The sequence below is a fragment of the Watersipora subatra genome, chromosome 4, assembly GCF_963576615.1.
Source record: "Watersipora subatra chromosome 4, tzWatSuba1.1, whole genome shotgun sequence".
In the NCBI taxonomy this organism is placed as follows: Eukaryota; Metazoa; Bryozoa; class Gymnolaemata; order Cheilostomatida; family Watersiporidae; genus Watersipora; species Watersipora subatra.
Genome location: NC_088711.1, coordinates 38,691,224 through 38,718,649, shown reverse-complemented (window position 1 = coordinate 38,718,649; position 27,426 = coordinate 38,691,224). Strand labels below are relative to the sequence as shown.

Genomic DNA, 27,426 nt, shown 5'->3' with positions numbered 1-27,426 from the left:
TTTTATTTTGATGATAAAATGGTTTTATTACGGATCAAAACACATTCAGCAAAGTTGGTTGGTCAATTGTTAGTTATGACCTACAATACGTATTATAACTTATCAAATCTGCACCAAAACTATTTTTGAAGAAATTGAGTTACAAATATCTGCAAGAGTCTACATGTAAGTAATACTTGTGACATAGATATGTAAATAGATAGGCTCAGTTTATTGTCCATAATGCAATAGATCTTGGGTCCACATGTTTCACCAATCATTTTACTCTGTTAGCGTAAACTTTTGTGCGTTGAATCAGCAAATTATAACAATAGAAATAGTTGGTCTAGACTCTAGAGCATCTGACCTTGCAATGGTATACCCACCCCAATTTGTCATGGTGTCTGGTCAATTATGTGGATTAGAATGATCCATGAGAGATTAGGATTATTTTGGTGACACTTGCAAACATCTGGAATGTTTTAACCACAAAGAAGTTTGTGTAACTCACTAAATGACTGGCTTGGCCCATTAATATTTTATAATCTTGCAATAACTTATTTAAATGAGATTCGAGAAATTTAGCAGCCGTAACAGGACATTAATTTTCCTGAAATGCGTTTTTAAAACTTTCAAAGTCTTCAAGACAGTGATTCAGGAGTCATTTTTATCTGAAAATGCAGCTGAAAGTTTAGTTTTCATCATTTGTAAACCAGTGTTTTAACAGAAGCTTTATGAAAAAATCTATGTCAGTTTTCTAGACTGTATATACTCATCAGGTTCATGATCATTGCTGTAAAAATGACCTGCTAAGAATTTTCATAGGTTTATCTAGAAGAGCAGGACGTCAGCGTGAGCCACATTCAAGTGACACAGTCAGTAGCTGGTGTGTTAAAGATTTGAAGTACTGCCCAAGCTATGACACATACTTCTTTTGTTTACCTTGACCTAATTTCTACTTACCGTAATAAGTCATATTGTAATATTAAAACAATTATAAATACTCTAAGTATTCAGCCTTTATTTTCTTAAGACTTATTAATATCTTGTTTGGTTAACATTGTTATTATATGCATTCAAAATACTATCAATACATTAACACTCAGGTGTTAACTTATACTAGCTAGTTTTACTTTCAACTTTTTAAAATTATTCAAAAAAAGTTGTAAAACTTTGTTTAACCACATGAGGATGCTATTTATCTTTTTTGGCCTGTATCAATGGTATTACTAATTATTCAACAAATCTAAAACATTTTTCACACTCTTACTTATAATTTTATGTTAGAATTTGTCAAATCTTTTAAAACAAAACAATCAAATTTGAGATTTCAATTGAATAACTCATTTTTTATTAAAATGTGCTTTTTAAAACTTTCTTTGTTATATTAAATAGAACTTGGCTTTGAGCTAAGAATGGAGCTTTTGATAACACCTAAAACTTGGTTAAAACTTTCAAAATTCAAAGTAACAGTCGATACCACAATAGAAAAATTGTCTAAATTCTATTTAGTCAAGATATTTTTCTTTGAGTTTTTCACCTTGCTGTATTGAGTAAACTGTACAATCAGCACAGCTCAACAATTCATTACATATTTCAAACCCCCAGATATACATGTTTCAAGTTGATTTAGATTGATGACTTCCCTGATTGGTTATCAGAAATTAAGGTTTAAAGACACGGTCATGATTTTATGCATTCAAGTATGATTGATGAGAGTTTATTTGTGTAAATAGAGGCTCATCAGTTTCAGAATTCAGTTCATCTTCAACAGCAGAAGTATCTGTAAGTATATAATAACTTGATATACTACTCGTATTCATTAGACTGATGTCCTCAAAAGTAAAAATTTCACGATGGCAATAATTTATTAATATTCTTAAACATTAGATATAAACTTAAATTAACATTGTGTATCAGTCTTACTGTTCTGTATTAGACAACCGATGGAGTGTTGGTTTCATGCAGCAAAAGTTTCTGTTGTTATCTGAGTTAAACTATTAATAGCTATCAGGTTTTAAACTTATGGTCTTCATTCAGCTTAGTTTTATAGTAAAAAATTATAACTATGGAGTTTTCTAAATTATGAGGTGACAGTTTTTGATAGCCTGATTACATAAAACTATATTTTATAAGTTGTATATATTTTTTGATCGTTACTGTCAAATAAGCCAATCTCGTAATAAGTAATATAAACTGTGTGGTTCTGTTAGTAGTGTAAGCTCACAATTATGCCAAAAAATTTGGCTTATTATGACATGTTTAACACTAATTTGCATTTTAGACATAAACACAACACTACCAACAATCAATATGAAGTTCTTGGTAATCCTTGTGGCTCTCTGTCTTGCTTTCCACCAAACTGTCGCATCTGGATTTGGGTATGTTTTATTGCTGCTTTTCATCATATGAGTTGAAAGAGTTAAAAATAAACTTTTGTTTGGCTGAAACAATACCATTTCTATCATCAGATTTTTTATAATTTGTTTCAGAGGTGGATTTGGTAGAGGAATTGGAGGATTTGGAGGAGGTTTTGGTGGTGGATTTGGCCGAAGTTTTGGTGGTGGATTTGGTAGAGGTTTTGGGGGTGGATTTGGACGAGGTTTTGGAGGTGGCTTTGGAAAAGGATTTGGAGGTGGATTTGGAGGTGGATTTGGAAGAGGGTTTGGAGGATGTAAGTATAGATAAACAAACTTGTTATTAAAATAAAAGAGAAATGTTGTTACACTCTAACAGCTTCCTGCGTAAATATTAATGCAAAGGTTAATGATAAGATTTTTAAGATAAGATGATATTCAAAGCAATGATTAAATACACTGTTCTATGAATGTATGTGTTATTTATACATTAATTCTATTTATCAAAAGTCTACCAACTTATATTGTTCAGTATCAAGAGATATTGTTTCTAATTCTACGATACAAAATGGTTACAATAATTATACTCATACTTTTACAGATTAGATACACGGACAGCCAACATTCTTCAAAAGTCTCCTCTTTCTTGCGATGCTTACTTTAACTCAGGAACTCTGATAGCCTCCTGTCAAGTGTTTTACAAAAACATGTAAATGCCCATGCCTTTTTGTGCCTTAACTAATCAAAATTACATTATTTACCTTTTTAAATTTTGTTATGTTTAAAACTTTGCTCATTTTTCTCAACATTGGTATAAATATAATTTATATCAAACAAACCACAATATTTGTATATCTGAACATAGCCTGTCTTGACAAGCTGTTGTTTTTGCGTAGTTGTCCCCCCGTCGAGCGGCGAGCAACAACAGCTTGTCACAAGACGTACTGCACGTGATGCATCAGCTGCACTTATAGGGAGTTGTTCTCTTCCGTCTACGCGGCTTGGCCGCGATGTTATGTCGGTCGCTCCATTGGTAATCATAACGGATTTCACGCAAAAATTTATGTAGAAAAAAAACAAGATTACAACGTTTAACCAAAGACCAGTTTTTGTGATAAACTTTAGTAAAACTTAAGAATAAAAGAAACTTAAAATAAAATCCATTAGAACAAATAAAACTGACTGATACAAAAATAGAAATTAAACTGACTGAGCGCACAAATAACGACATGTTTAGTCGCTGTTGTTGCCTAAGTTCTCAAGTTCTACTAAAGTTTACCGCAGAGACTGGTCGCTGGCTAAACGTTATAATCTTATTTTTTCTACATAAATTTTTGCGTGAAATCCGTTATGATTACCAATGGAGCGACCGACATAACATCGCAACCAAGCCGCATAGACGGAAGAGAATAACTCCTTATAAGTGCAGCTGATGCATCAGGTGCAGTGCGTCTTGTGACAAGCTGGTGTTGCTCGCCGCTCGACGGGGGGACAACTACGCAAAAACAACAGCTTGTCAAGACAGGCTAATCTGAACTGTGCAATGCATATACATGTCTATGTACATGTATATATATATATATATATATATATATATATATATATATATATATATTATATGTATTATATATATATATATATAATATTTATATATTATGTGTAAGTATACTTACATGCATATATATACACTGAAGTATATATATATATATATTTATTTATATATATAACAGCTCGTTCTTATATACATGTATATATATAGCTTTGTAAAGCTTGTGGTTTTTGGCTTTTAAGAACCACAAGCTTCACAAAAGGTTTAACAAGCACACCTGAAAACCTAACTATTATTGCACGCCAAACATAAAGACAAACATTCAAGTACTATCCAAAACATTTTTGAAAGGTCAAAAAATAAGAAAACCCCAATCAAAAGAACTGCAGATAAAAAGTTAATGCTCACTTGATGGTGATCACAGGACAATGAGCAGAGCGTATCAGACAATAGTGAATAGAACAGACAACAACACAAAAAAGCAAATGTAGCATTTTTTGATATTGATTTTAAAGCTAGGTACAACAACCAAAAGGTATCATTCAACCACACAAGTAAAGGAAACCAGGCTAAACTTGGCAGGGAGAATTAGAGAGTAAAAGACCAAAAGGTAGCTTACACTGTTGAATGAAAAAGAGCTAAGCAATGTAATGCCTACTCAAATACAAGCAAATCATGCACTCTTTGCCTTTCTGAAAAGCTCATCAATGTCTGCAAACCAGACCAATGCACATGAAATTGAAGAAATGATGGAACCCCTTAGGTAGTTCTCATTGGTTGCTGCTGATGGCATATTAACCAAGGAGATGTGATTTATGAGTAATTCTTGTGCTAACTGGTAGTCTTCTTAAATTTTATCTTCCTGAAGATATCACCAACTAACGGCAGACCTATATCTGTTTGCAACAAATTTGTAGTGATTGAATAATTGCTAAATGTCTAGTATGTTATATATTATACCATAATTCATTCTGCACGTAGTTTGTTGAGTGTTATCTTTTTATTATTCTTTACAAAACTTTTCATTTTCTATTTTTGAGCCAAAATAATTCATGCTTACAGCTGTTGACTTTACTTAGAAAAAATAAATATATCTGGGCAAAAAGCAAAATGCCTCCACATGGTATCCTGCTATGTTTAATGTTTATTCTTCAAACATGTATGTGAACATGTCAAACATGCATGTGAACATGTCAAACCAATTCGCTCAGTAGGAATGTGTTTTTATTTTCAATATTCTTAATTCCAAGAGTTTTGTTAGAATTCAACTCGTATGCTATGTTGAATGCCTTATAAGACACCTGAGCTAGGTACCATAAACTCTCTACTGCTCACACATGCTAGAAACACAAACACACATGTACACATTGACATACACCCATGCACATGTACTCACTCTCACTCATTGCCTCACTCGTGTACACAAGCACACATGCAAACACTTACACATGAATGCATGTGCATGCGCACATGCACACGCACACAAACACGTGCACATACATACACACACATACAAGCGTACCTGCATGTTCACACAGACACATGCATATTAATAAACAGGTACAAGTACACATGTACCCATGTGTACAGTAAAACACACCAAGTTATCACATGTTACTGACGCTGGAATTGTTGACAGTGAAGTTTTAGTTATGTAAAGTTTATCATAGCTTGTTAGTTACTCTATGAGAAGAACACATTAGGTAATCTGTGACCAATCCATACCCCATACAAGAATGTAAGAGCTCATCTATGTGTAAATGTTGTTTTTTTGTTTACAGAGAGAGTAGATGATGACTATACTTCTGCCATTTTTGACTGTATCTTTTACACTTCTTTATTAGTGTTTTTGTGTCTACCACATATGTATTAATAAAGTTAGTTGTTACTATTACTACTCTAAAAGTATTTATTCTTTCAAAACTATTTTCTTTGGTTCTTCACTCATCTGAGAATTATACATCCATCATAAAATATTTTCAACTCTAGCATGCTGTGGTTGGTAAAATATAGAATAAGTTATAAATTAATTGCTGTTAACAACCAATGTACCACTTTGATATACTTTATCACATTTGGTCAACATCATCATCCCTCATAACTGCTCAAAAGTATTTTTCACCCTTTTGGAGAAAATGGTGAGCCAAGTACCATTACAGTAACAACAAATTTCATGTATTCTAAACGTACCTTGCTCAAAACCACTTACAAATTATTTCATGCTTTTTTCAGTGTTACATTAAACTTCAAGATTTATTTAATTTTATCCTAAGTTTTACTACCTCTCCAGTTTTTCATCATAGCTAACTCACACTCGTCCCTGTTTCTAAAGAAGGCAATTAGCCAGTACATAGATCATCATGGTTTATCTTTAGAGAGAATATTATTAGAACTATGAACAAAGAGAAAGCATCGCATTATTGAAAACAGAAGATTGATAACTCTGGAAGAGCTCAGAGTAAAGAACTCCTACTAAAATATTTACAATCTATTTTGCAAACCTATCTTTTTCCCCATAGTTCCCTCAATAGGAGTAAAGTTCAGATAACATAGGAGCAGTTTGAACAGGATGTTTACTCTCCAATTGTCCTTGTTCAATACACTTTTATATTAAGTACTCACTCACTGGGTAAATAGTCCATTTTTCAATGTACTGTATCATGGAGTTTCTTGATTTTTTATAATGCACATGTCTTTAAACATCATCATATCTACTGACAATGAAAAACATACTTATTCAGTTAGTTAAAAAATTCCAAATTATCCATCCACATGTATAGTTTGGGTTACGCCAGCATGTTAGCTTAAAAAAAGCCTTATTCAATGTATCTGGAGGTGTTCAGAGTTAGGTAAGGTGCCATATCTCATGCTGCCACCATAAGTGTAGTTATTATTCCCACAGTTAAACAGGCAGATAAATAAATCTTAGTTCCTAAAGGAGTAGTGCACTCATGTTCCAAACTATAAAAACTGGAACACAAATATTTTGCCAAATCTACACTGCAGTTATCAGCTAAGCATTTTCTCATTTGTGCTAAGAATAAAATTAACACTGAAGAAGTGACTAGCAATTAGTCTGCAAGCCAGAGCTGTTTTCTCCTAATAGCACAGAAGCATTTGATTAGCCTAAGAAAGCTAACAAAGAAATGATAACAAGTCTGTGTGCCCTTGAGAAATGGCCTATATATGATACGAGCCTAAAATTGTACTGTCAAAAATTGAGTAAACCTTACAAACCATGTCATGAGTTTTAAAATATCATTGAGAATATATTGATCACTTGCCCATTGACTATATTTTTATAGATAAACATTAGATGACCCTGTAATGTCTGGGCCATTACTACCATTACAGTAACAACACATTTCATGTATTCTAAAAGTGCCTCAATTATTTATTATCATTTTGAAGTGCCCACATGGTAGTCTTGCAAAACAGTGACAACCCTCTTCACTATATTTTAGTATTGGTTGTGTAAGGGTTAGGTGTGAGGTAGAAAACTGCAAGGTCGGAGTGACACCATACAACAGCTCTGCAAACTTTTGTCAGAGTGGCAACTAAAGGTTTGCAAAAAATACCAGTTGTCCAATTGACTATGGTAAAAAGAGTATCATTTTGTTATAAATAACCTTTTGCACCGAAACAGTTATATTTTTGCAACATGTTATATATATACATATATATATATATATATATATATATATATATATATATATATATATATATATATATATGACCTTCGGTATTGAGAAATGTGGAAGGCTAATTCTTAAGAAAGGCCATTCTATGCTCACAGATGGCCTAAGAATGCTAAATGGTACCATCAAAGATATAGAAGAAGGGTACAAAGACTTGGGGATTATGCAAAGGAACATCAACCACGAAGCCGAGGTACGTCACAAAGCCATTACCGAATACAAGAAACGCCTTCAGCAGGTCTTACGGAGCCAGCTCAATGCCAAGAACCAAGTCATGGCAATAAATACCTACGCACTGCCAGTAATAAGATATCCAACAGGCATAATAAAGTGGACTGAGGAAGCCATCAAAGAAACAGATATAGCAACTCATAAACTGCTGACCATGCATGGAGCACTCCACCCAAAATCTGATACTACTAGAATGTATCTTGATAGGAAAGATGGCGGTAGGGGACTCAAAAGTGTACAGCAGACAGTGAAAGAGGAGGAGCAAAGCATCAAAGCATATGCAGCCTCCATGGCCATCTCAGATAAGTTGCTAGCTGAATTTCAATCAGCTGCTCTTACAACAGACCTACGCCTTGATGATGAGGAAATTGCCTGGCACACGAAACCTCTTCATGGGGCTTACCACCAACAAATATCTAAGGTTGGCAACCTTCACCAGACATTTATGTGGCTGAACAAAGGAAACCTAATGGCCAATACAGAGTCGCTAATCATGGCAGCCCAGGAGCAAGTGCTCCCAACAAGGCAACTCCAAATGAAAATCTATCAGACTAGAGACGATCCTAGATGCAGACTGTGCAAAGATGCACCTGAGACCATCCAACACATCATCAGTGGATGCAAGCAGCTAGCAAGGAACGCATACACTGAGCGACATAATCATGCCGCAGGTGTTGTGTATAGAAGTCTATGTGGTGAGTATGGCCTTAATAAACCGCAACACTGGTGGGAAACTCCTGGTAAGGTCAATGAAAATGACCACGCTAAGATCCTCTGGGACTTCTACATCCAAACTGACAAGCATGTCCTAACAAACTAACCAGATATAGTGGTGGTAGACAAGGAGAACAAGAGGGCTACTATAATAGATATAGCAGTACCCAATGACTACAATATAGCCAGCAAAGAAAAAGAAAAGGTAGAGAAATAGCTCCCTCTTGCAGAAGAAATTGAAAAATGCTGGAATGTAAGAACAACTGTAATCCCAGTAGTCATTGGGGCACTGGGCGCAATAACACCGGCGCATAAAATGTGGCGTGCCCAAATACCAACAACAATCAACTCAGGTGAGTTGCAGAAAAGTGCGCTATTGGGAACAGCTAAGATCTTGAGGCGAGTGCTCAAACACCCAGGTCTCTGGTAGGAGACCCGAGTTAGAGCAGAATTTACCACCCATACGGGGTATCCGGGGTGAGGAAACAATTTATATATATATATATGTAATCCCATATATATATATGTAATCCCATATATATATATATATATATATATATATATATATATATATATATATATATATATATATATATATATATATATGTATATATATATATATATATATATATATCTATATGTATCTTTATATGTATTTTTATATGCACCCTTTTTGTACCAGTATTTATATGAGTATAAGTATCTGTGTAGGTATTTGTACCTGAGTTCTATTAACAGCCATGCAAACTGCTAAAATCTTGTTCCAAACTCAGAGTTCTCAGCTAGCAAGTTTTTCGTTCTTGTCACACTGGACTAAAAAAATTACATGTTAAATGATATTTCTAGCTTTGCCAATCGATTTACAAATATCTTTATAATTGTATTGAACTCAAATCTTTTAATTGATTAACTTGCTTGACAGTTGTAAGAAAAATTTTAATTTTTTTATGGTAAATATTATTTCAATGCTCGTCGGAGATCACTGTTTCCGTTCGGTAGTAAAGTATTATATCTAGAAATAATTATAAAAAGCTCAAAACCAAAAATACACTTAAAAGGACAATATCATTGCTGTACATTAGGAAATGAAGCACAAAAGGTCATCCCTACTTGATGACTAGCGTTAGAGTCAGTTAAACGAGTCTGAATTATTTTCACTTTGCAGAGTTTAGGCATCTGGTGAACTGAAGGAAGCTTTGAAAGATATACTTAATGCTTGGGTATCCCTGGGAAGCATCTTGCATTTAAAAGGAATGCATACAGCATAGCTCAAAATCAGAAACAAGTTAGGAACAATGTCATGAGTTTTGGCATGCTATATGGATTAAAGTGATAAATTGATCAATTTATAGATAGATATTAGATGCCTTGGATCATGGAGATTGTTATAAAAGAGTGTTAAGTAAAAATGGCAGGTCTACCTTTATTGATATATAAAGATATATTAAATCCTTTTAACTACTTTTTGTTCCATTCAAGCACCTACACGGACATCTTGTGGAGCAGTAATTTCTATTAAATAGTCATTTGTGTCAAGACCAGATAAACATCAGACTGCTTATAAATATCCTCATAAATCATCACTTCCACATTTAGCTGTAATTGGCACGCGACCCCGAAGGAGTTCTTAGTTTAATTAGCGCCGTTTTTAGCCGTTTTTGGCTGGTAGCACCAAGCACTTGTTTATGAATATTAATGAAATTATTTTTGATTCAATCAGAACACTAGAAGAAAATGTGTTTGAAATGGGAAAAACACTGATAGTACTTCAACATATTTCCTCATCAAATCCATTACTTAATCTCCATTTTTATAGAAAAATACTGAAAAGAATTATGTCTTGTCCTTGAATAAAATAAAGAAATATGTCTGGCCCTTAAATACTATTTTTTCGAAATCAGCTAAGCCAGGTTGATTATGTACACGTAAGGACATCTGTATGAGGTACAAAAGCAAATCAATACAGTTATCCAACTGTTTGCAGTGAACAGTTCATGTTGATTATATATAACCCCATATGAGTCATGGTGATTAGATATAACTACAGATATGCTGTACTGATAGCTGGTTTCCTATTACTATCCTAAAATATGTATCAAGCAAACCTGCAGATATTAGATATTATTAAAATTAATAATCTTTATGATCTGAGTAGTATTTTCAGTGGGGATATACAATGTTGGCTGTAAAATAAGCCTGAGTTGTCTGCCCAGTATGATTGGATAAAACTGTAAATCATAAGAATGTCAAGTATCAGTCAGCTGGTCTATCAACAGGATCACAGTATCTAGGCAGAACCATTTAACATCTTATTCATGCTTGCCTGGCAGTCAGCTGGCCAAAGAGATGCGAGTCCAAAAGAGTGAATCAATCATTCTATATAAAGATTATCTCTTGAATGCCAAGAAGAGAAGATTATTGTGATAACCAGAAGTTTTTTAAAAAGTCAAGTTTTCTATGTCCTTCTGACAAGACTGTTGAAAATAGGCATATTTATAGTGTTCTAGTGTAAACATGTAAAAGCAAAGTTAAAGGGCGTTTGATTTTGTAAGCATGATCTAAAATAATAAACAAAAACTGTGGGTTAAGAAAAATGTGAAAAATCTAGAGTAATATTTGGCATATAAAAACATGATTTAGTGCATGGCCAATCTCCAAAAAAAATTTGTCATTAGAAAGATATGATTTGTTACAATAGCAGAGCACACAATGAAACAAATTTCTAACTGATTGTAGATACAATGTATAAATAATAGGTTTTGAGGCATTTATTGTAAAACACATTATTTCCTAATCTTAAAAGCGAATTTTTGAATACAGAAAGAAAAAGAAGGTTATATATAGACAGAAAGGTAAAATCAAACAGAAAAGCAGAGAACTAAAGTATAGGTTTATGGAGGGTGGAGCTGTGGAGACAGAGATGTGTGAAAAAAAAGAGGTGTGAAGATGGAAAGGTGTAGAGACGGAGAGGTGTGGAGATGGAGAGGTGTGGAGAGGGAGAGGTCTGGAGACAAAGAGACAAGAATGCGGGAAGACAGAGAAATAGGGAATTGGGAAGGCAGGAAAGACTGGGAAGTGTGGATACGGGGAGACAGAGAAGTGTGGTGACAGGAAGACGGGGAGACGGGGAGACGGGGAAACGGGGAGACAGGGTGACGGGGTGACGAGATGACAGGGTGACAGGGTGATGGGGCAAAGAGGTGACGGGGTGATGGGTGTGACGGGGTGATGGGTGTGACGGGGTGATGAGGTGATGAGAAGACGAAGAGACGGGGACAGAGGAAGACGGGGAGACGGGGGGGGAACACGGGGACACAGGGTCATGGAGAAAAGGAGAGACAGAAAGATGGAGACATGGAAGACAAAGAGATGGGTGTTAGGGAAGAAGGAGAGGGATATGGAGGAAGAAGTAGAGTAAAATAAACTGTCAGTTTGATTTTCATGATAAACCAATGTTCATTATAAACAGAACCTTAGCAGATTTCACTAGTCAATCATGAAATATGACTTAGAGTACAGACTGTAATCTACCAAATCTGTACAAAAAAACATTTTGGTAGCTTTTTTGTTACAATCATTCACCAGAGTCTAAGTATTCTTTATAATACGCATATGGATTCATAGCCAAAGAGGCTACTGTCATGTGTTTATCCGTCATTATGTAACAAGTTAAGAGCCCAAGTATCTCACAAATTGTTTAACCTTGGTAGTTTGGATTTTGTGTGTGTTGGATCAGCAAGATATGACAATAAAAATAGTTGGTCTAACGCATTTAACCTTATGATGGTATAACTATTCCATTTTGTCATAATTTCCGGTCATAGATACAGATTATAATAATACATGAGAGATTAGGAACCTCTTGAAGTGTCACTTGCAAACATCTGGAATGTTCTAACCACAAAAAAGTTAGTATAACTTCTTAAATGACTATCATTGATGGCCCATATATACTTTTGTAATCTTTCAATAACTTATCAAACAAGGTGCCAGAGCTCCATCACTAATGACAGGACACTTCCTAAAAAGGCATTTTCTTAGAACTTTCAAACCTTTCCAGACAGTAACTCTCATTATAACCCAGAGTTATTTATATCTGATGATACAGCTAAAAGTGTATTTTTTATCATATATACAGATAAGGCAAAGAGAAGAAAAAAACTGTAAGGCAAAGAGAAGAAAAAAAAGAGTGGTCTAAGTTGAATTGCTGCTGAAATTACCCAAAATTTCAAAAATTTTGCTTTGAAAAAAAAGCTGGCTTAAGATTTTCATATGTTGTTCTAGATTATAGGACAACAACTTGAGTGATATTTAAGCTTAGCAGCGCAAAACCAGCATACTAAATATTTCAAGAATTTAAACAAAAGACACATACTTATCTTAATTACCTTGACCTATCTTGTACTTAACTGAATAAGTCAACTTGTAATATTAAGAATTTTATCTGATTTTAGTAGTAAAACGTGCTACAATCTTTGTTTACCTTTTTATGTCTGTTCAAAACACTTTTGATAGGCGTTTAGTTTACTTATGCTAGCTATTTTTAACTTCAACTTTTTTTCAAATTATAAAAAAGATTTTAACATTTAGGCCAACCGCATCATAATGATAGTAACAATATTTATGTGTATATTAGTGTTACCAGTTAGCCAAAAGTTCTGAAACATCTTCTACATTCTTACTAGTACATGAAGTGTTGTTTTCTTGCTTCATCATGTTTTACAACTAGCAACGAAAACTGAAAAGTAATTAATTTTACATTTTATTTTAGCAGCTCATAAGTTTAATTTAACATCGCAGAGGAAACTTGGCTTTGAGCTCGGAGAGAAACTTTGTACAACACTTAAAACTTGATTAAAATTTGAAAATTTTAATTAATAATCGACATAACAATAGAAAACTTGTCAAGATTCTATTTAGTTGAGATATTCTTATTTGAGTTACTTACTACGTCGCTTTTATTGGGCTGTACAATCAGCACAGCTCAACAATTCTTTGCATATCTTTATATGCCCAGTCACAAATGTCTTTAAACATGATTTAGATAGATGACTTCCCTTACGGGCTAACATAAATGAAGGTTTTGGCACAATTTTATGCTTTTAAGTATGATTAATGAGAGTTTATTTGTATATATAGAGGCTCATCAGTCGCAGTGTTCAGTTCATCTTCAACAGCAAAAGTATCCGTAAGTATGTAATTTAATATACTACTGGTATTTCTTAGACTACGGTACTTTGATGTACATATTACAAATTACAAATGGACTTATTAATATTCCTAACCATCAGAGATAAACCTAGAGTAGCGTAGTCTATTGGTCTTCCTGTTCTGCATTTAGTAACCAATAGACGGTTGATTTTAGACAGCACCATATTTTTGCTGTTGTTTGAGCTAAACTCGAACTAGCAATCAGGCTTCTAACTGATGATGATCATACCGTATAATCTTATAGTAAAAATTGACAACTGCAATATTATACCTTTGTTAGTTTCTGATAATCTTATCATGCTAGATAATAATTTATAAGTCGTATACATTTTTTGACCATTTATGTAAACTAAGCCAAACTAAATCGGCTAGTATAAAATTCATGGCTCTTTTGGTAGTAGAAGCTTACAAGTTAACCAAAAAATTTGACATCATTGGATGTTTTAACACTTATTCACATTTTAGATATAAACACACACTACCAAAAATCAAAATGAAGTTTTTGGTAATCCTTGTGGCTCTCTGTCTTGCTCTCCACCAAACTATCGCATCTGGCTTTGGGTATGTTTCTTACTGCTTATACCATAAGATTAGAACTGGTTAATAATAAACTATTTGCCAATGAAAGATTATCATATTATCTTATAAATGTTTTCTTCATCAGGTTGGTTTACAATTTATTTCAGAGGTGGATTTGGTAGAGGAATCGGTGGATTTGGAGGAGGCTTCGGAGGTGGATTTGGACGAGGTTTTGGTGGTGGATTTGGACGAGGCTTTGGAGGTGGATTTGGTAGAGGGTTTGGAGGTGGATTTGGAAGAGGGTTTGGAGGTGGATTTGGAGGTGGATTCGGCAGAGGCTTTGGAGGATGTAAGTATAGACAAAATACATACATGTATTTTAATAAAATAGAAATGAAATTTGTTATGATCAAAAAAGTTGCTTACTTAAATGTTAATAAAAACTGTAATGACAAAATTACATGCTATTTAAAACAATATTTAAATGTATATCACTGCATGGAAGTACCAGTTATTCATAAATTACTCACATCTATAAAAAATCTAAAAACTTAAATTGTTTAATGTCAAAAAGTGTTTAATTCATTAATCTTAAGCATTTAATCATCTTTTAAGCATCTATTGGTGATATTCCCATAGCTTTATTTTTATAATTTTTAAAACTTTAGTTGAGCATTGCTTCTGATCCCATGATACATGATATCAACTACAATTATAATCATATTTTTACAGATTAGACACAGTCAACCAACATTCTTCAAAAGACTCCATCTTCCCCTGACACTAACCCAGCTAAAGGATTCTGATAGCCTTTTTTTCATTGTTTTACAAAAACCTGCAGTTTCTACATGTACATGTGTTTTGTGTTTTTTTTTAATTAAAACTATATTGTTCATACTTCAAATTTTTGTTTTGTTTAAAGTTTTGTTGTTTTGTTACTGATGTGAATATAATTTGTATCAAGTAACACAACACATTTGTTTTGTTTTATGAGCAAGCAAGCCAAATGCACAAAGAGTTCTGATATAAAGTCTTACAAGTAAATTGTCAAAATAGTGCTTCAATAAATATATATGAAAGAGCACTTTGGTCTACTTGGTGAGAACAGTGAAAATTGCTAATTCTTTACACATCTAATTTTTGTGCTGACGTAACTTGAGTACAAACTTGCTGCTGTCTGTTTATCAGAAAATATAGTACTGGTAGCATGCACTGTTATGCGTTCATGTCACAATTAAATACATTATTGTAGCTACCTTTTCAATTCTTAGTTTTTGTCACTAAAAGATAATTCTTTGAGATAATTTGAATCAAGTGTTTACAGATGGGTTGTGTTTAATAAAGAGGTCAGCTTCAACATGGTGATTGCATCTTTTATTCAGGTGTAGAGTATCTTATATATTGTTTAATAGTCAATTTGAAACTTTAAGTTTCTGGATTTTTTACAGTAAATAAAAAGCTGTTTTTGTCAAAACTTTTAAACTCTTTTTAACACTACAATTTTATTCAGTAAATTAATCAAAATGAATGAAAAGTTTCACTAGACAACATTCTTCAAGAATGTAAGCCATTTTATACTCTTTCCAAAACACTTGTTGATCTAATCAATTGGCATGCCCACAATATTTGAGTTGTCAATGCTTTATCAAATGATGGTTTTATGATGTACGTTTTTAAAATTTCTATTTTTGGCATCTATGGTGAAATTTTAGATAATAGGAAAAACTAAGCAAAACAATCATTGTCAATAACGTTTTAAAACTTTTTTCAGTCTGAAAATTGCTAAGCATAAAGAAAAGAACATAATAACAATGATAAATGTTCATACACTAAATATATTAATGAAGTACCAGTATATCAAAATTGAAGTTTTAAATAACAGCATCGAATGGAAGGTTTTTTCCTCATACCATCTGAGAAATTTTATTGTGAAAAACTTTTCACTGTTATATTTAATTTTTCAACAGAACTAAAAGCACTATCAATCATCACAAAAGATAGCAAAGCATGGGTGATTAAATTTTTGACAAAGCAATGGGCATTCGGAGTGTATTATTTTAATAGTTACTAAAATGCTATTCTAGATTTTTTGCACAACTGAAAATATCAACAGCACATGCATATAGCTAATAAATGAGAGTGGAAGACTAATAGTCAAGAAAATGAACTAGTACAGGCAGCAAAGCTTTATAACCACACATCTAAATATCTAAAATCTGATACCCACACACAATCACAATTTTAGAATATCAGCTTCAAAGAGAGTCAACATAGCTATAATATTTGTTCTCTGCTGTCCAAAAACATGTTTTCAAGCTCATTAAACAAGAATAATAGCTAAAACTGTTTATGTGTAGAACATTATGGCATTGTAAAGTAAAAAATTTTAGCGAAACATACCAACTTTTTGTATTTTACCAACTGGCACATATTACCTAATTACTCTGTTTAATGTATACATTACTACCATTAAAAAGTTGAAATTTGTTGTTATAGGTTTGGAATTTTCTACGCATCTATCCATTGAGAGGGTTAAAAAACAGCAAATTTTAATGCATAGTGAACCGGCCTCTCATTTTTAATAATATGCGGTTGAAATGATCACTAATGATGACTGAAAGAAACGCTCTCAACATGCAAAAAACTTGTCTCTCGGACTTTAAAAGGTTGGTTGCGGTAGCGTTTAAATACCCACCATAAACAAAACTTTTGGGTCAGAGTTTAGTTGTTTCATAGACAGTCAAGAGAATACTGCTGTTAACGGGGCCCACATTACTAGATTATCAGAAAATATTGCGTACTGGAATCATTGTCAAACCTCTATAACCCTTAAGATAGTGAAGGTAGGGCATTGTAAGTAGCTTTTAATTCAATTATTTCAATTTATGCTTAGGTTGGTAAAAAGCTTTGCTTGAGCTATGTTATAATTTTAATAGAGCTGTCATACGCCGCATAGCTTTATGAATGCTAGTTGTGATATTAGCACTAACTGTTATAGTGAATGATATTACAACAAAAACCAATTTGCTATGTTTACAAGAATCTCATTGCATAAATAAGAAAATAACTTCAATTATTCAAGAATCTTCAGAGCCTATGAAGATACATCTATGCATGATATATCTATTAATTAAGGCACTCTGATTGGATAAATCTTATTTGATTTAAAATGGAAATGTGAAATTGTTAAACCAATAAAACAACTTTATTAAATACATTATTAATTGGTTAATCAGAAGGTGTTAAAAAGTGTAAGAGAAAATCTAACACAGTCAATTGGTGAGCCAATTATTTGGTTGTTCTACATCATTTAGCTATTAAAATATCTTCTGTTCAAAGTCGCTTGCTCAATCAAATTTAAGCGCAAATATTGGGTTACATGCTACGCTGATAAACAGTCAACAATTATCCTAAATATTTAATAGAGGAAGCATAACTCCATATTTGGCAACCTGCCACTGAGCATCTATCTGATAACCTATAGCTTACAATTACGAAAACAAAAACTCATAAAACTTGCCTCTAGTTTTATATTACTTGCTGATTTTGACTTACTAAATTCTGAAAGTATATATTGCTAAATATTTTTGGTATAATATAAGCTAGTTCCAAACGATTGGTCTGACGAAGATCATTTTATTACCAACTAATCTAAAGCCTATTGGTCTACCAACTTGTCTACTGCTGACTGGTCTAATACTAATTTGTCTACTGCTGATTGGTCTCATACTAACTTGTCTAATGCTCATTAGTCTAATACTAACTTGTCTAATGCTGATTGGTCTAATACTAACTTGTCTAATGCTGATTGGTCTAATACTAAATTATCTGATGCTGATTGGTCTAATACTAACTTGTATAATTCTGATTGGTCTAATACTAACTTTTCTACTGCTGATTAGTCTAATACTAATTTTTTCACTGTTGATTGGTCTAATACTAACTTGTCTACTGCTGATTGGTATAATACTAATTTTGCTAATTCTGACTGGTGTAATACTAACTTGTCTAATGCTGTATAGTCTGATATTAACTTGTCTAATGCTGATTGGTCTAATAGTTACCTGTCTAATGCTGATCGGTTTAAATATAAAGATTAGTCCACTTACTGTGCAAAATTTCTTTGTTGTAGCAACCTCTATTTCTCATTTTATTGCCTAAAGCAAAACTTCAAAGCATGGCATCCTCAGTTGGGAATGCTAGTGAGCTCTACACATGTTTGAATACATAAAACCTAATTTCTAAATTACAAAAAGTGGAAAAGAGAATTGTATTTTTGAAGCTGGTTTTCTACACAAAATTACCCGAGTTTACATTTAGGTAATCTAATGAGATTTCCATAATTTTAACTTATACATACTAAATACAAGTCTTCAATTTACATGTAAGTATTTGTATTTCTATCTTGTCTTTACATCAAGATTAGACCTACAGTCTCAAAACCAAATTGTATGTTGAACAAATTTCTGTTATTTCTGTAGATGAATTGGTCTATTAGACCAAATGAATTTGAACAAATCGGTATTGAACAAATCGTTGGTTAGCCCATCAGACGGTATCAAGATAAACACACAAACCAAATCGATGATTTAGACAATTTTGATTTTCTACAAGATTTTAAATGACATGGCACCAATGTAATATATTATATAGAGATCAGGTCTTATAATGCTTTTTCGTACATGGTGATTTGATTTTATATAGTTGGAGGAGCTGCACTCTTTCTTTTGCTTTGAAACAATATATACACCTCTGTTGGTGGCATTATGAATAAAGGGCAAACGAAGACAACCCATAATGTTTTACTCTAAATGGTTATCTAAAACAAATTTGAGCTGTTCTACCTGCTAGCGGAGCTATGTCTCTTTTGGCTTGCCAACATTTTAAACTCACAGACAGGAGCTAGTGTCAGGTTTATTGCCTGTGTCACTGACTGCAGGTTTTTTAGGGCTTTAATTTAGTAAGATTCTAAAACAGTTTGAACTCATAAACGTGTTTACCTTCAACTGGGAGTAACCAAAAAAGGACTTTGCAGTCGATAAGTTTGTATTAAATTTATAGAAAGCTAGAAACTGCATTCAACTATGTATGATAAGCATTATCTCAAGGTACAAAGTTGGCGTTAACTTTCTTTTGGCATCTCTGAATCACAATGAAGCCAAAAAGGAACATAAAAAAAGTTAGTGCCAACAAATTTGAGTATCCTTGAGACACACTCCAGAGGTACTTGGAATCTCCCATGCTATTGTCCAAAATCGATTAAAGTTAGACTGCCATTTCACAAGTTCTGGCACGCTCCAGAGATTAAAATGATTAATTGACGATTGATCAGATTGATTAGACATATCTGGCGTGTCTGAATCGTGAGACCTACTGAGAAAAATTATCAACTAGTCTTTGATTATTTGAACATTTACGCATGTATCTTAAAAGCCACTTGAAGACTTTTGCGTAAGTACCAACACGGAAGTCTTGTGCAACAGCCGGCATATTTCGTTCTTTATTAATTACTCATTGCATCAGACTTGTGTTTGATGAAAATGACACCTGAGATTATGCTGTAAGTCATTGTTGCTGCATTTGATTGTAATCCTATAAGTACTGTCAGTATTAGTTATGTTGGCTCTAGAATAATTAATATATAAAAGATAAGCTTACACCAAAACTTTTAAAAGATTTTATCAAAAAGTATCAGTATTTTTCAAATCATTTGCAATTGTTTTTTATGTTTTGAGATTATCTGACTGACAGAATGTTTCAAAATTAAAATAAATGAAACACGATTGCAGTTAAAATGTTCAGAAGAAAAATACGCACCAAAATGACAACAAAAAATGACATCAGCTGTTGGTCTCTCGTTATCGGTTATTTCATTCAAGTTGCAGCATTACGAGTCTGTTTTATGCTGGTCTTTTTGCCAAATTGCAAATATAGATGTCATAATTGCAGTTTCACAGAAATCTGAGCATTTTTAGTGATGATCAAATTTTGTCAATCTTAATCGTGAAACATCCTGAAAGTCAGACCACCTCAAAATTTAAAAACAATCGCAAATAATAGAAAAATGTTGATAATTTCTGGGACAATCTACTAAAAATTTGTAAATTAATCTGTATATACCACTATTTTAGCCAGACATGACTGAGGTTGTATAGACTAAAACCTTCCTTGTGAATGCCTGACAATTACCAGACATAGTTCAAAATGGTTGTTTTTGCGAATAACAATAGCGCTAGCAGTTTTAAAGATTTTGATTGTAAATCTAATATTGATTTCATAGTTTGTAAAACATGAAAAATAAAAACAAGGCCTAACCTCTAGTGTTCAATAAGTTAGAATGATTAATTGGCAACAAATGTATAAGCTTTGTGGCACAAATGAGACACTATCGCTATTTCATAACATTGGTCAAACAAGCTAAAATACATTATCTATTTTTATTAGTTGAAAATTATCACCATTCTTATTTGAGTTGAGTAGTGAAATAGCCAAATCATACATGTGCATTGGCTACAAAACATGCCATTATCTAAGGGGATTTGTCTGCTCGGTAAGATGAGCTAGTATTGCACATGTATCATGAATGTCAAATACACATTAAGTTGATTTTATAATGGCACCGATGTTTTCAAGCCGTGAAATAATTATGTTTAAATTATTGTCCAGTTGCTAATGATTGCAGAACTTTTGCTAAAAACACCATCATGTCCTATGGTACTGTGAAACCTTTATAATTTTCTTTATTGAGGCATCCGTTTTTAGTTGCTAATTGTTTTGACAGTAACCTTTGTAGACTTGCAGTTTAAAAAAAGTTGATCAAGTCCAGAATTAATTGGTTTTAAAGTGTTGATATAGAGCGTGGTTTCTTAATTCTCGAATCTGGCAAACTTAGATACATGTAGTTTTACAAATTTTCAATGTAAAAGCTGTTTCACATAGCTTGCCCAGACAGTTGCTACTATTATAGTCAAGCTTTTTAGAAATTTCCAATGTTTTGATTTTTTGCAAAACTAGTTATTTTGTGTGTTTAACTTAAAAACCGCTACTGAATTTATTGTTTGCACTACCAATTCATTCATCGTATCTAAAATATTTAAAAACTTTCAAAATTCTGCCATGTCTTAAAAGGGCGGAGTTCTTATCCATCTTCAACAGACGATGAATACAACTAGTTCATAAATCAGCCAACTATGATAGCTCAAATTTTACGGCGCGCTTGATGAGTATAAAATGCCAAATAGTAATTCAGCTGGCATACAACAAATTGATATGGTTTTTGGACAGCTGAAACAATTTGTCACGATTAGCTATAATTTGTAAAGATTAAAATGATTCGCTGAGTATTAAGAACTTATGAATGTGTCAATCACAACTTCTGGAATGTTCTAATCACTTGGAGGCTGGCATGACTTATCAAATGACACGCATGATCTGTCTTATACCCTATGAAACCTTTAATAGTATTTTAATCTAGCTAGACCTAGCACAGACCACAAACCGCAGTAATAGCCAACTTTCTGCCATCTTTTCCTCAAATATTCACAATTGTAAACAACATGACTTGAAAGTTTCGGACCTTTTACTAAACAGATCTAAAATCTTTTTTGTATTTTATTAAAGTCATACTTGCTGTTAAGTAATATATTTTACTAGTGTCAGATTTGAGGTGCTAATTCTTAAGTACACAAACATTTCAATGGGTTGTTGAAAAAGTACAAACAGGATTAGGACACAGTGGCGTAGCATTAACATTTTGCAGATGCAACGCATGTTATGTTTTGTTTGGTTTTATTTCATCAAAATATTTGAAAACAGAAAAACAACAAAATAAAATAATGATGAGGCTCAAACTGCGCAGTAGCATTGCTAGTCAAGGCGCTGGGCCACAAGTTAACAGCGAGCAGCCAGAAACTATCTAGTCATCGCTCAACAGGTACAGCTTGAGGGCACGCCTAAAAGTGGGCCCACTGACAACCCTACGCAGTTCATCAGGCAGAGTATTTCATTGTGCTGACTGCTGATAAGACATTCTGCGATGACCTGAAGCAGATTGAGAGAGAGGTAGCTTTAGATTTCAGAAAGAGCAGCGAGTGGGATATTGATGAATGCGATGTGACTTAAGGCTGAAGAATAATTGATGAGACGCGATGAGAGTTCGAAATTTATAGAGTTTATTCACAGTCAAAATTGAAGATTGTTGAAAAAGTGGGCCGGTGTGTTCTAATTTAGGTTTTTTATGTAAAATCCTGAGAACTCGTTTTTGCAGAAGTTGGAGTTTGTTCAAGTATTTACCTGGGGCGTTACTCCAAGCCTCAATACAGTAACTGAATCTAAAATGATTAATGGCATTGTAAATTAGAACCAAAACTTTGTCGGGTAAATAACTTGAGCATTTATATATGAGTCCTAACAAAGGTCTAACACTATTAAAAAGTTTGTCTATGTGATCCTTCCATGATAAATTTGTATCAATATGAACACCAAAAAATTTTACACTTTCGAATTGGTTTAAAATTTTACCATGCAAAGTTAAAGCGGTCCTAGGGAATCTGTATTTTTTATGGTTTTTTAATATCATAAAGTTTGTTTTGTCTACATTTAATGTTAGTTTATTCATAGTACATCATTTTTGGATTTCATTCAGTTCATTATTTACTGCAGAAATTTGCTCATCTATGTAATTCTTTGGATTGTAAAAACTAGTTTGTATCATCGGCAAACAAGATGGGAGTAACAACTGTTAAAATGTTTGGTAAATCGATAATATAAACTTAAAAAAGTGTAGGGCCAAATATGGATCTCTGGGAAACACCACATGTAATGCTTAGTTCATCAGAAACAGATTGTCCAATAATGGTGACTTGCTTTCGTTGAGAAAGAAAGTTTTCCACCCATTTGATAGAATTTGAACTAAACTTTAGCTGTTTCAGTTTATATAAAAGAGTTTGGTGATCAAGGGTATCAAAGGCTTTACTAAAATCAAGATAGACTCCAAGTACGGCTTTCCCATCATTAAACGCTTTTATAATTTGATTTGTGAATTGAGTAAGAGCTAGTGTAGTGTTTTTATTTTTCCAAAATCTAAACTAGTTTTCATGAATCAAATAATTATTAATTTATAAATATTGCATTATTTGTGTGTTCATGATCTTTTCCAGTATTTTGCTTATGACGGGCAGTATCGAATTAAGCCGATAATTTGAACAAGGCTTCACTGAGCCTTTTTTAAATAAAGGTTTTACTTTAGCTATTTTAAGAGATTTCGGGATTTGGCCAATTTCTAAAGATTCATTAATTAATTTTGTCATGGGATTGCAAATAGAGGAACAAGCAAGTGTTTTTTTTTATATTTAAATCTTGCAAATATGCTTTCACCTCGGTGCTATCAACTTTTTTAAATTGAAACTCTGGTTTTGACAGATTACTTCGCAATAGCATTTTTTCTTCTTGAAAAGTATTACAAAACGCTTTAGCTGTTCCAACAAGTTGGGTCCAATATTTACAAAATAACTGTTGAAATGGTCAGCAAAACCTTTTTCATCTTTTAAAACCTGGTTTCGATTGTCAATAAATAATTTAGGCACCGGTGATGTTACAGTGCTTTTTCCTAATTCCTGATTATCAATATTCCATAACTGTTTAGCATTAGAGGCAGCCTTTAGCTTCTTTTCAAAATATTTTGATTTAGAAAGCCGTAGAGCTGTTGTTAGTTTGTTCCTAATTGTTCTGTATTTATTTATTAATCTCATGTTTAACAGAGAATTTGATGTTCTGTGATATAGATAATCTTTTCTCTTTATCAAGTCTAAAAACTCTGTTATAATCCAAGCTTTTCTCTACTGGTGTTTCGCCTGTAACTGCGAGTTAAAAGATTTAGTGGGTGCATGAGTATTACAAACATCTAACAAATTTTGTAAGAAGGTATCATATTTTTCATCTAGTGTGAATTGGTTGTTTAACAAATGGTTCCAGTCAAGGTCTGCCAAATCTCTCAAAAACGAGTTCTGATTAAAGTTTTGGTAATCCCGGAAGGAAAAGCTTGCGCTGTGAAAAATATTCAAAAACCGTGAAGGGCTATCAATGCTAATGAAAGTTGGTAGATGATTACTTAATGGTGTGTACAGAGTGCCTGACACAATAATGTGATTATGAAAATTAATGCTTATATGGTCCAGACACGTTTTTATTATTGTAGGAATATTTATCACGTTTACAAACGCATAGTTAGAAAGAACATTAAAATATTCAGTAGAGGTATGACTCTCTTCAAGAGTATTTATGTTAATATCTCCAACATAATATGATTGGATGAAAATGTACTGAATGCATTGCAGGTTAGGGCTTCTATTGTGAGTTTCCTCTTAATTGTGTAACTTTTTTTAGGTACATGTAATCATCAAAAATCCTGTTTTAGTTACATTTGGATAGGAAGGAAAAAAATTAAAATACAGAAATTATGAATTATTGAGTGAGTTGAAAAGCGTGTTTTAAAACTTGGTAGTTTAATAGTACTGAGAAGGAGTCAGGATAGCGAATTTTAGGTTGTAGTAACAAAAAGCTCCTAAACTAAAACACATGTTGGTGAATGTAGTATGTATGTTGGTGTCACCAAAAAGAAAACTATGTTTGTCATACGTGTGGAAAGGTAAATAATTACTTGATAATTTGTGAAACTTTCCGCGCATTCATGGTCCCACACACCCCATTTGTTTGCAAAAAGTATAAACTGTTTTGTAATGGTTTCATTTGACTTTTCAGATTTATTTTCAATTGCTTGTTAGTAGTTTTTTAAATTTCATAAGACTTAGTTATTGATAAGAGAAATAGGAAGGAGTTTTTTTCTATGTCGCTTCAAAAATCCCATTCACCTCGTTACAGAAATGAACTAATGCTATGGAGGAAGTTTTGACGAAGTTTCCATATATTATAAATACATGTACAATAATGCAATTTACAGTGCTCATACAGTAAAGGAAGTTTTAAAGCTTCTGACACTGATCTAATGCTAGATTAAATATATGACCATTCAAGGTTACAGTCAACACCCGCTTGAGTGGTGCAGCACTTAAGTTAGAATCACATTCTTTGATCTGCTTTGCTTTGTTGTTCTTTTTCAATGCTTGACCTATTTTAGTGTAGCCATATCACTGCAAAAATTACCAAAACTTAATAAATCATTTTTGCATATTTTTGTACGCCCAGTTAGAAATGTTGTCAAGTTTATTTTAGATTGATGATTTCCCAATTGGATTCTCTGATTAGAGCGTACAAGATACAATCATTTTTCATCTTCTTTTATTGGTTTCCTTAAAAGACCTTGAAAGACTTTGATCACGATTTCTTTTTTGCTTATGATTAATGAGAGTTAATTTATATAAATAGCTGGTCAGCAGTTTCAGACTTTAGTTCACCTTCATCAGCCAAATTATATGTAGTAAGTATATAATTTAATACTAAACTGGTAATCAGTAGACTCATGTGCTTACAGATAAAAAGGGTTACAGTTAAACCATAAGTATATTGTCATCATTAGTTCTGTTCAGGACTGGCCTTGTATTTAGACTTTTGCAGAGAAGGTAGCTCAAAATGTCAATTTTATTGTCTTTGCTAAAAAAACTTACAGCTAATACTGCAGATCTCAAGCAGTCTACTGCCTTTGTTAGCACTTTTTATTTTGCCTGTCTCAAACATGGACCGTCAAAAAACCTGTAAGAAAAAATTCAAAACACTTTTGGTAAAGTTATAGGTAGAATTTTATCACAGAAACATTTATTGAAAGTAAAGTAATTGTTTTAAATTATGCATTTATTGATACATGTTAAACAGTATTTTATAACTTAATGGTATCTCATTGCAGAATAACCTTGTCAAACTAGCTAATCAGAAATCTGCCAATATGAAGTTCTTGGTAATCCTTGTGGCTCTCTGCCTTACTCTCCACCAGACTGTAGCCAGTTATGGTGGTTTTGGGTAAGTTGGCGTATTGTGCCCCTTTTATTTTTAAGCCGTTAAACTTTTAATTTGTGGCTTAGATCTGAATGATATTTATATGAGTAAGATAATATTTTTGGAAATATGTTTTAGAGGTGGCTTTGGTAGAGGAATAGGAGGATTTGGAGGAGGCTTTGGCGGTAGATTCGGACGAGGCTTTGGTGGCGGATTTGGAAGAGGTTATGGAGGCGGGTTTGGTAGAGGATTTGGAGGAGGTTTTGGTAGGGGATTCGGTGGTGGATTCGGAGGTGGATTTGGCAGAGGCTTTGGAGGATGTAAGTATAGTTATAGGGCATATTGCATAAGAGTAAGGATTAAACTCTGTTATACAGTTATGAGTTGATTATTTATAGATTTACATAATTAGCAGTTACTAGAGTGCATACCAATTACAACAGTAGCTAGATATATATGAAGTACAAACATTAGTTTTCCATGTGTATCCACCAGGAAACAAATAAAATCTGTTGATGGTAAAAAAAATTTGGCAAACCTGCCTCATCAAACCAGCCTTGCATATAAAATCAAATCAGTCATTGTTTTACTATTTCGATTTTAATTTTGTTGCGACTAAGATTTAGAAAAGCTCAAGGTGTTTTAACACAGTTGTAACTATATCTACATTTTTTCTGTTGCAGATTAGACTCTGGGACAATAAACCATCTCCCCAAGGATCTATTTTCTCACTTCTTATGCTGTCAAGTTAATCAAGTACATATATATGCCATAAACATGGACTGTATTGTTTTGAAGTAGTTGCCTTATGTTCATATTAGGTTTTACTGTTCTCTGTCAAAGGGAAGATAATAATTTATATTTTTTCAAATTGTTGTGTTTAACATTATCGTGTTTTTTAAATGTTATTACAAATATAATTTCTTCCAAATAAAAACTTGTTCTTGTTTTCTGTTTTGTTTGCAGTTTAAATATTTGCAGAAAAGTTGACATTTTCCAAGAAGTGACATGAAACATAAAATAGAAAATTTTAACAAAAGGTAACAGTTTTCCAGCATGAAAATTGGATTTTTTGCTCAATATTTATTACGTGCATCTTATTTTTTGATGACCACAAAAACTGCTTAGTTAGCCCATGTCCCCTATATTATTTCTTTTTAAATTTAACAAATAATATTTTTATAAATTATTTTAGATCTGCAAATAGTAAAAATATGATATT

At 32.9% G+C, this 27,426-nt stretch overlaps 3 protein-coding genes across 3 annotated transcripts; all 3 read left to right on the top strand.

The window, feature by feature from the left end:
• Nucleotides 1–1,743: 1,743 nt before the first annotated feature.
• LOC137393682 (neuropeptide-like protein 28) lies at nt 1,744–3,174 on the top strand. The gene is made up of 4 exons (XM_068080322.1): nt 1,744–1,764; nt 2,264–2,360; nt 2,472–2,653; nt 2,938–3,174. The coding sequence occupies exons 2-4, from the start codon at nt 2,293–2,295 to the stop codon at nt 2,940–2,942; spliced, it is 255 nt and encodes an 84-aa protein (XP_067936423.1). The 5' UTR covers nt 1,744–1,764; nt 2,264–2,292; the 3' UTR covers nt 2,943–3,174.
• Nucleotides 3,175–13,702: 10,528 nt separating this feature from the next.
• LOC137393681 (neuropeptide-like protein 29) lies at nt 13,703–15,230 on the top strand. Its single transcript, XM_068080321.1, has 4 exons — nt 13,703–13,716; nt 14,205–14,300; nt 14,426–14,607; nt 14,991–15,230. The coding sequence occupies exons 2-4, from the start codon at nt 14,233–14,235 to the stop codon at nt 14,993–14,995; spliced, it is 255 nt and encodes an 84-aa protein (XP_067936422.1). The 5' UTR covers nt 13,703–13,716; nt 14,205–14,232; the 3' UTR covers nt 14,996–15,230.
• Nucleotides 15,231–26,121: 10,891 nt separating this feature from the next.
• On the top strand, nt 26,122–27,158 carry LOC137394935 (neuropeptide-like protein 29). Its single transcript, XM_068081710.1, has 3 exons — nt 26,122–26,228; nt 26,343–26,524; nt 26,888–27,158. The coding sequence occupies exons 1-3, from the start codon at nt 26,155–26,157 to the stop codon at nt 26,890–26,892; spliced, it is 261 nt and encodes an 86-aa protein (XP_067937811.1). The 5' UTR covers nt 26,122–26,154; the 3' UTR covers nt 26,893–27,158.
• The last annotated feature ends 268 nt before the right edge of the window (nt 27,159–27,426 follow it).

What these genes read in the sequence shown, in the direction of transcription:
- LOC137393681 (XM_068080321.1), top strand. Translation starts at nt 14,233, where the DNA reads ATGAAGTTTTTGGTAATCCTTGTGGCTCTCTGTCTTGCTCTCCACCAA. An exon ending in ACTATCGCATCTGGCTTTGG is followed by an intron (nt 14,301 to 14,425) that starts GTATGTTTCTTA and finishes AATTTATTTCAG; the next exon opens with AGGTGGATTTGGTAGAGGAA.
- LOC137394935 (XM_068081710.1), top strand. Translation starts at nt 26,155, where the DNA reads ATGAAGTTCTTGGTAATCCTTGTGGCTCTCTGCCTTACTCTCCACCAG. An exon ending in GCCAGTTATGGTGGTTTTGG is followed by an intron (nt 26,229 to 26,342) that starts GTAAGTTGGCGT and finishes AATATGTTTTAG; the next exon opens with AGGTGGCTTTGGTAGAGGAA.
- LOC137393682 (XM_068080322.1), top strand. Translation starts at nt 2,293, where the DNA reads ATGAAGTTCTTGGTAATCCTTGTGGCTCTCTGTCTTGCTTTCCACCAA. An exon ending in ACTGTCGCATCTGGATTTGG is followed by an intron (nt 2,361 to 2,471) that starts GTATGTTTTATT and finishes AATTTGTTTCAG; the next exon opens with AGGTGGATTTGGTAGAGGAA.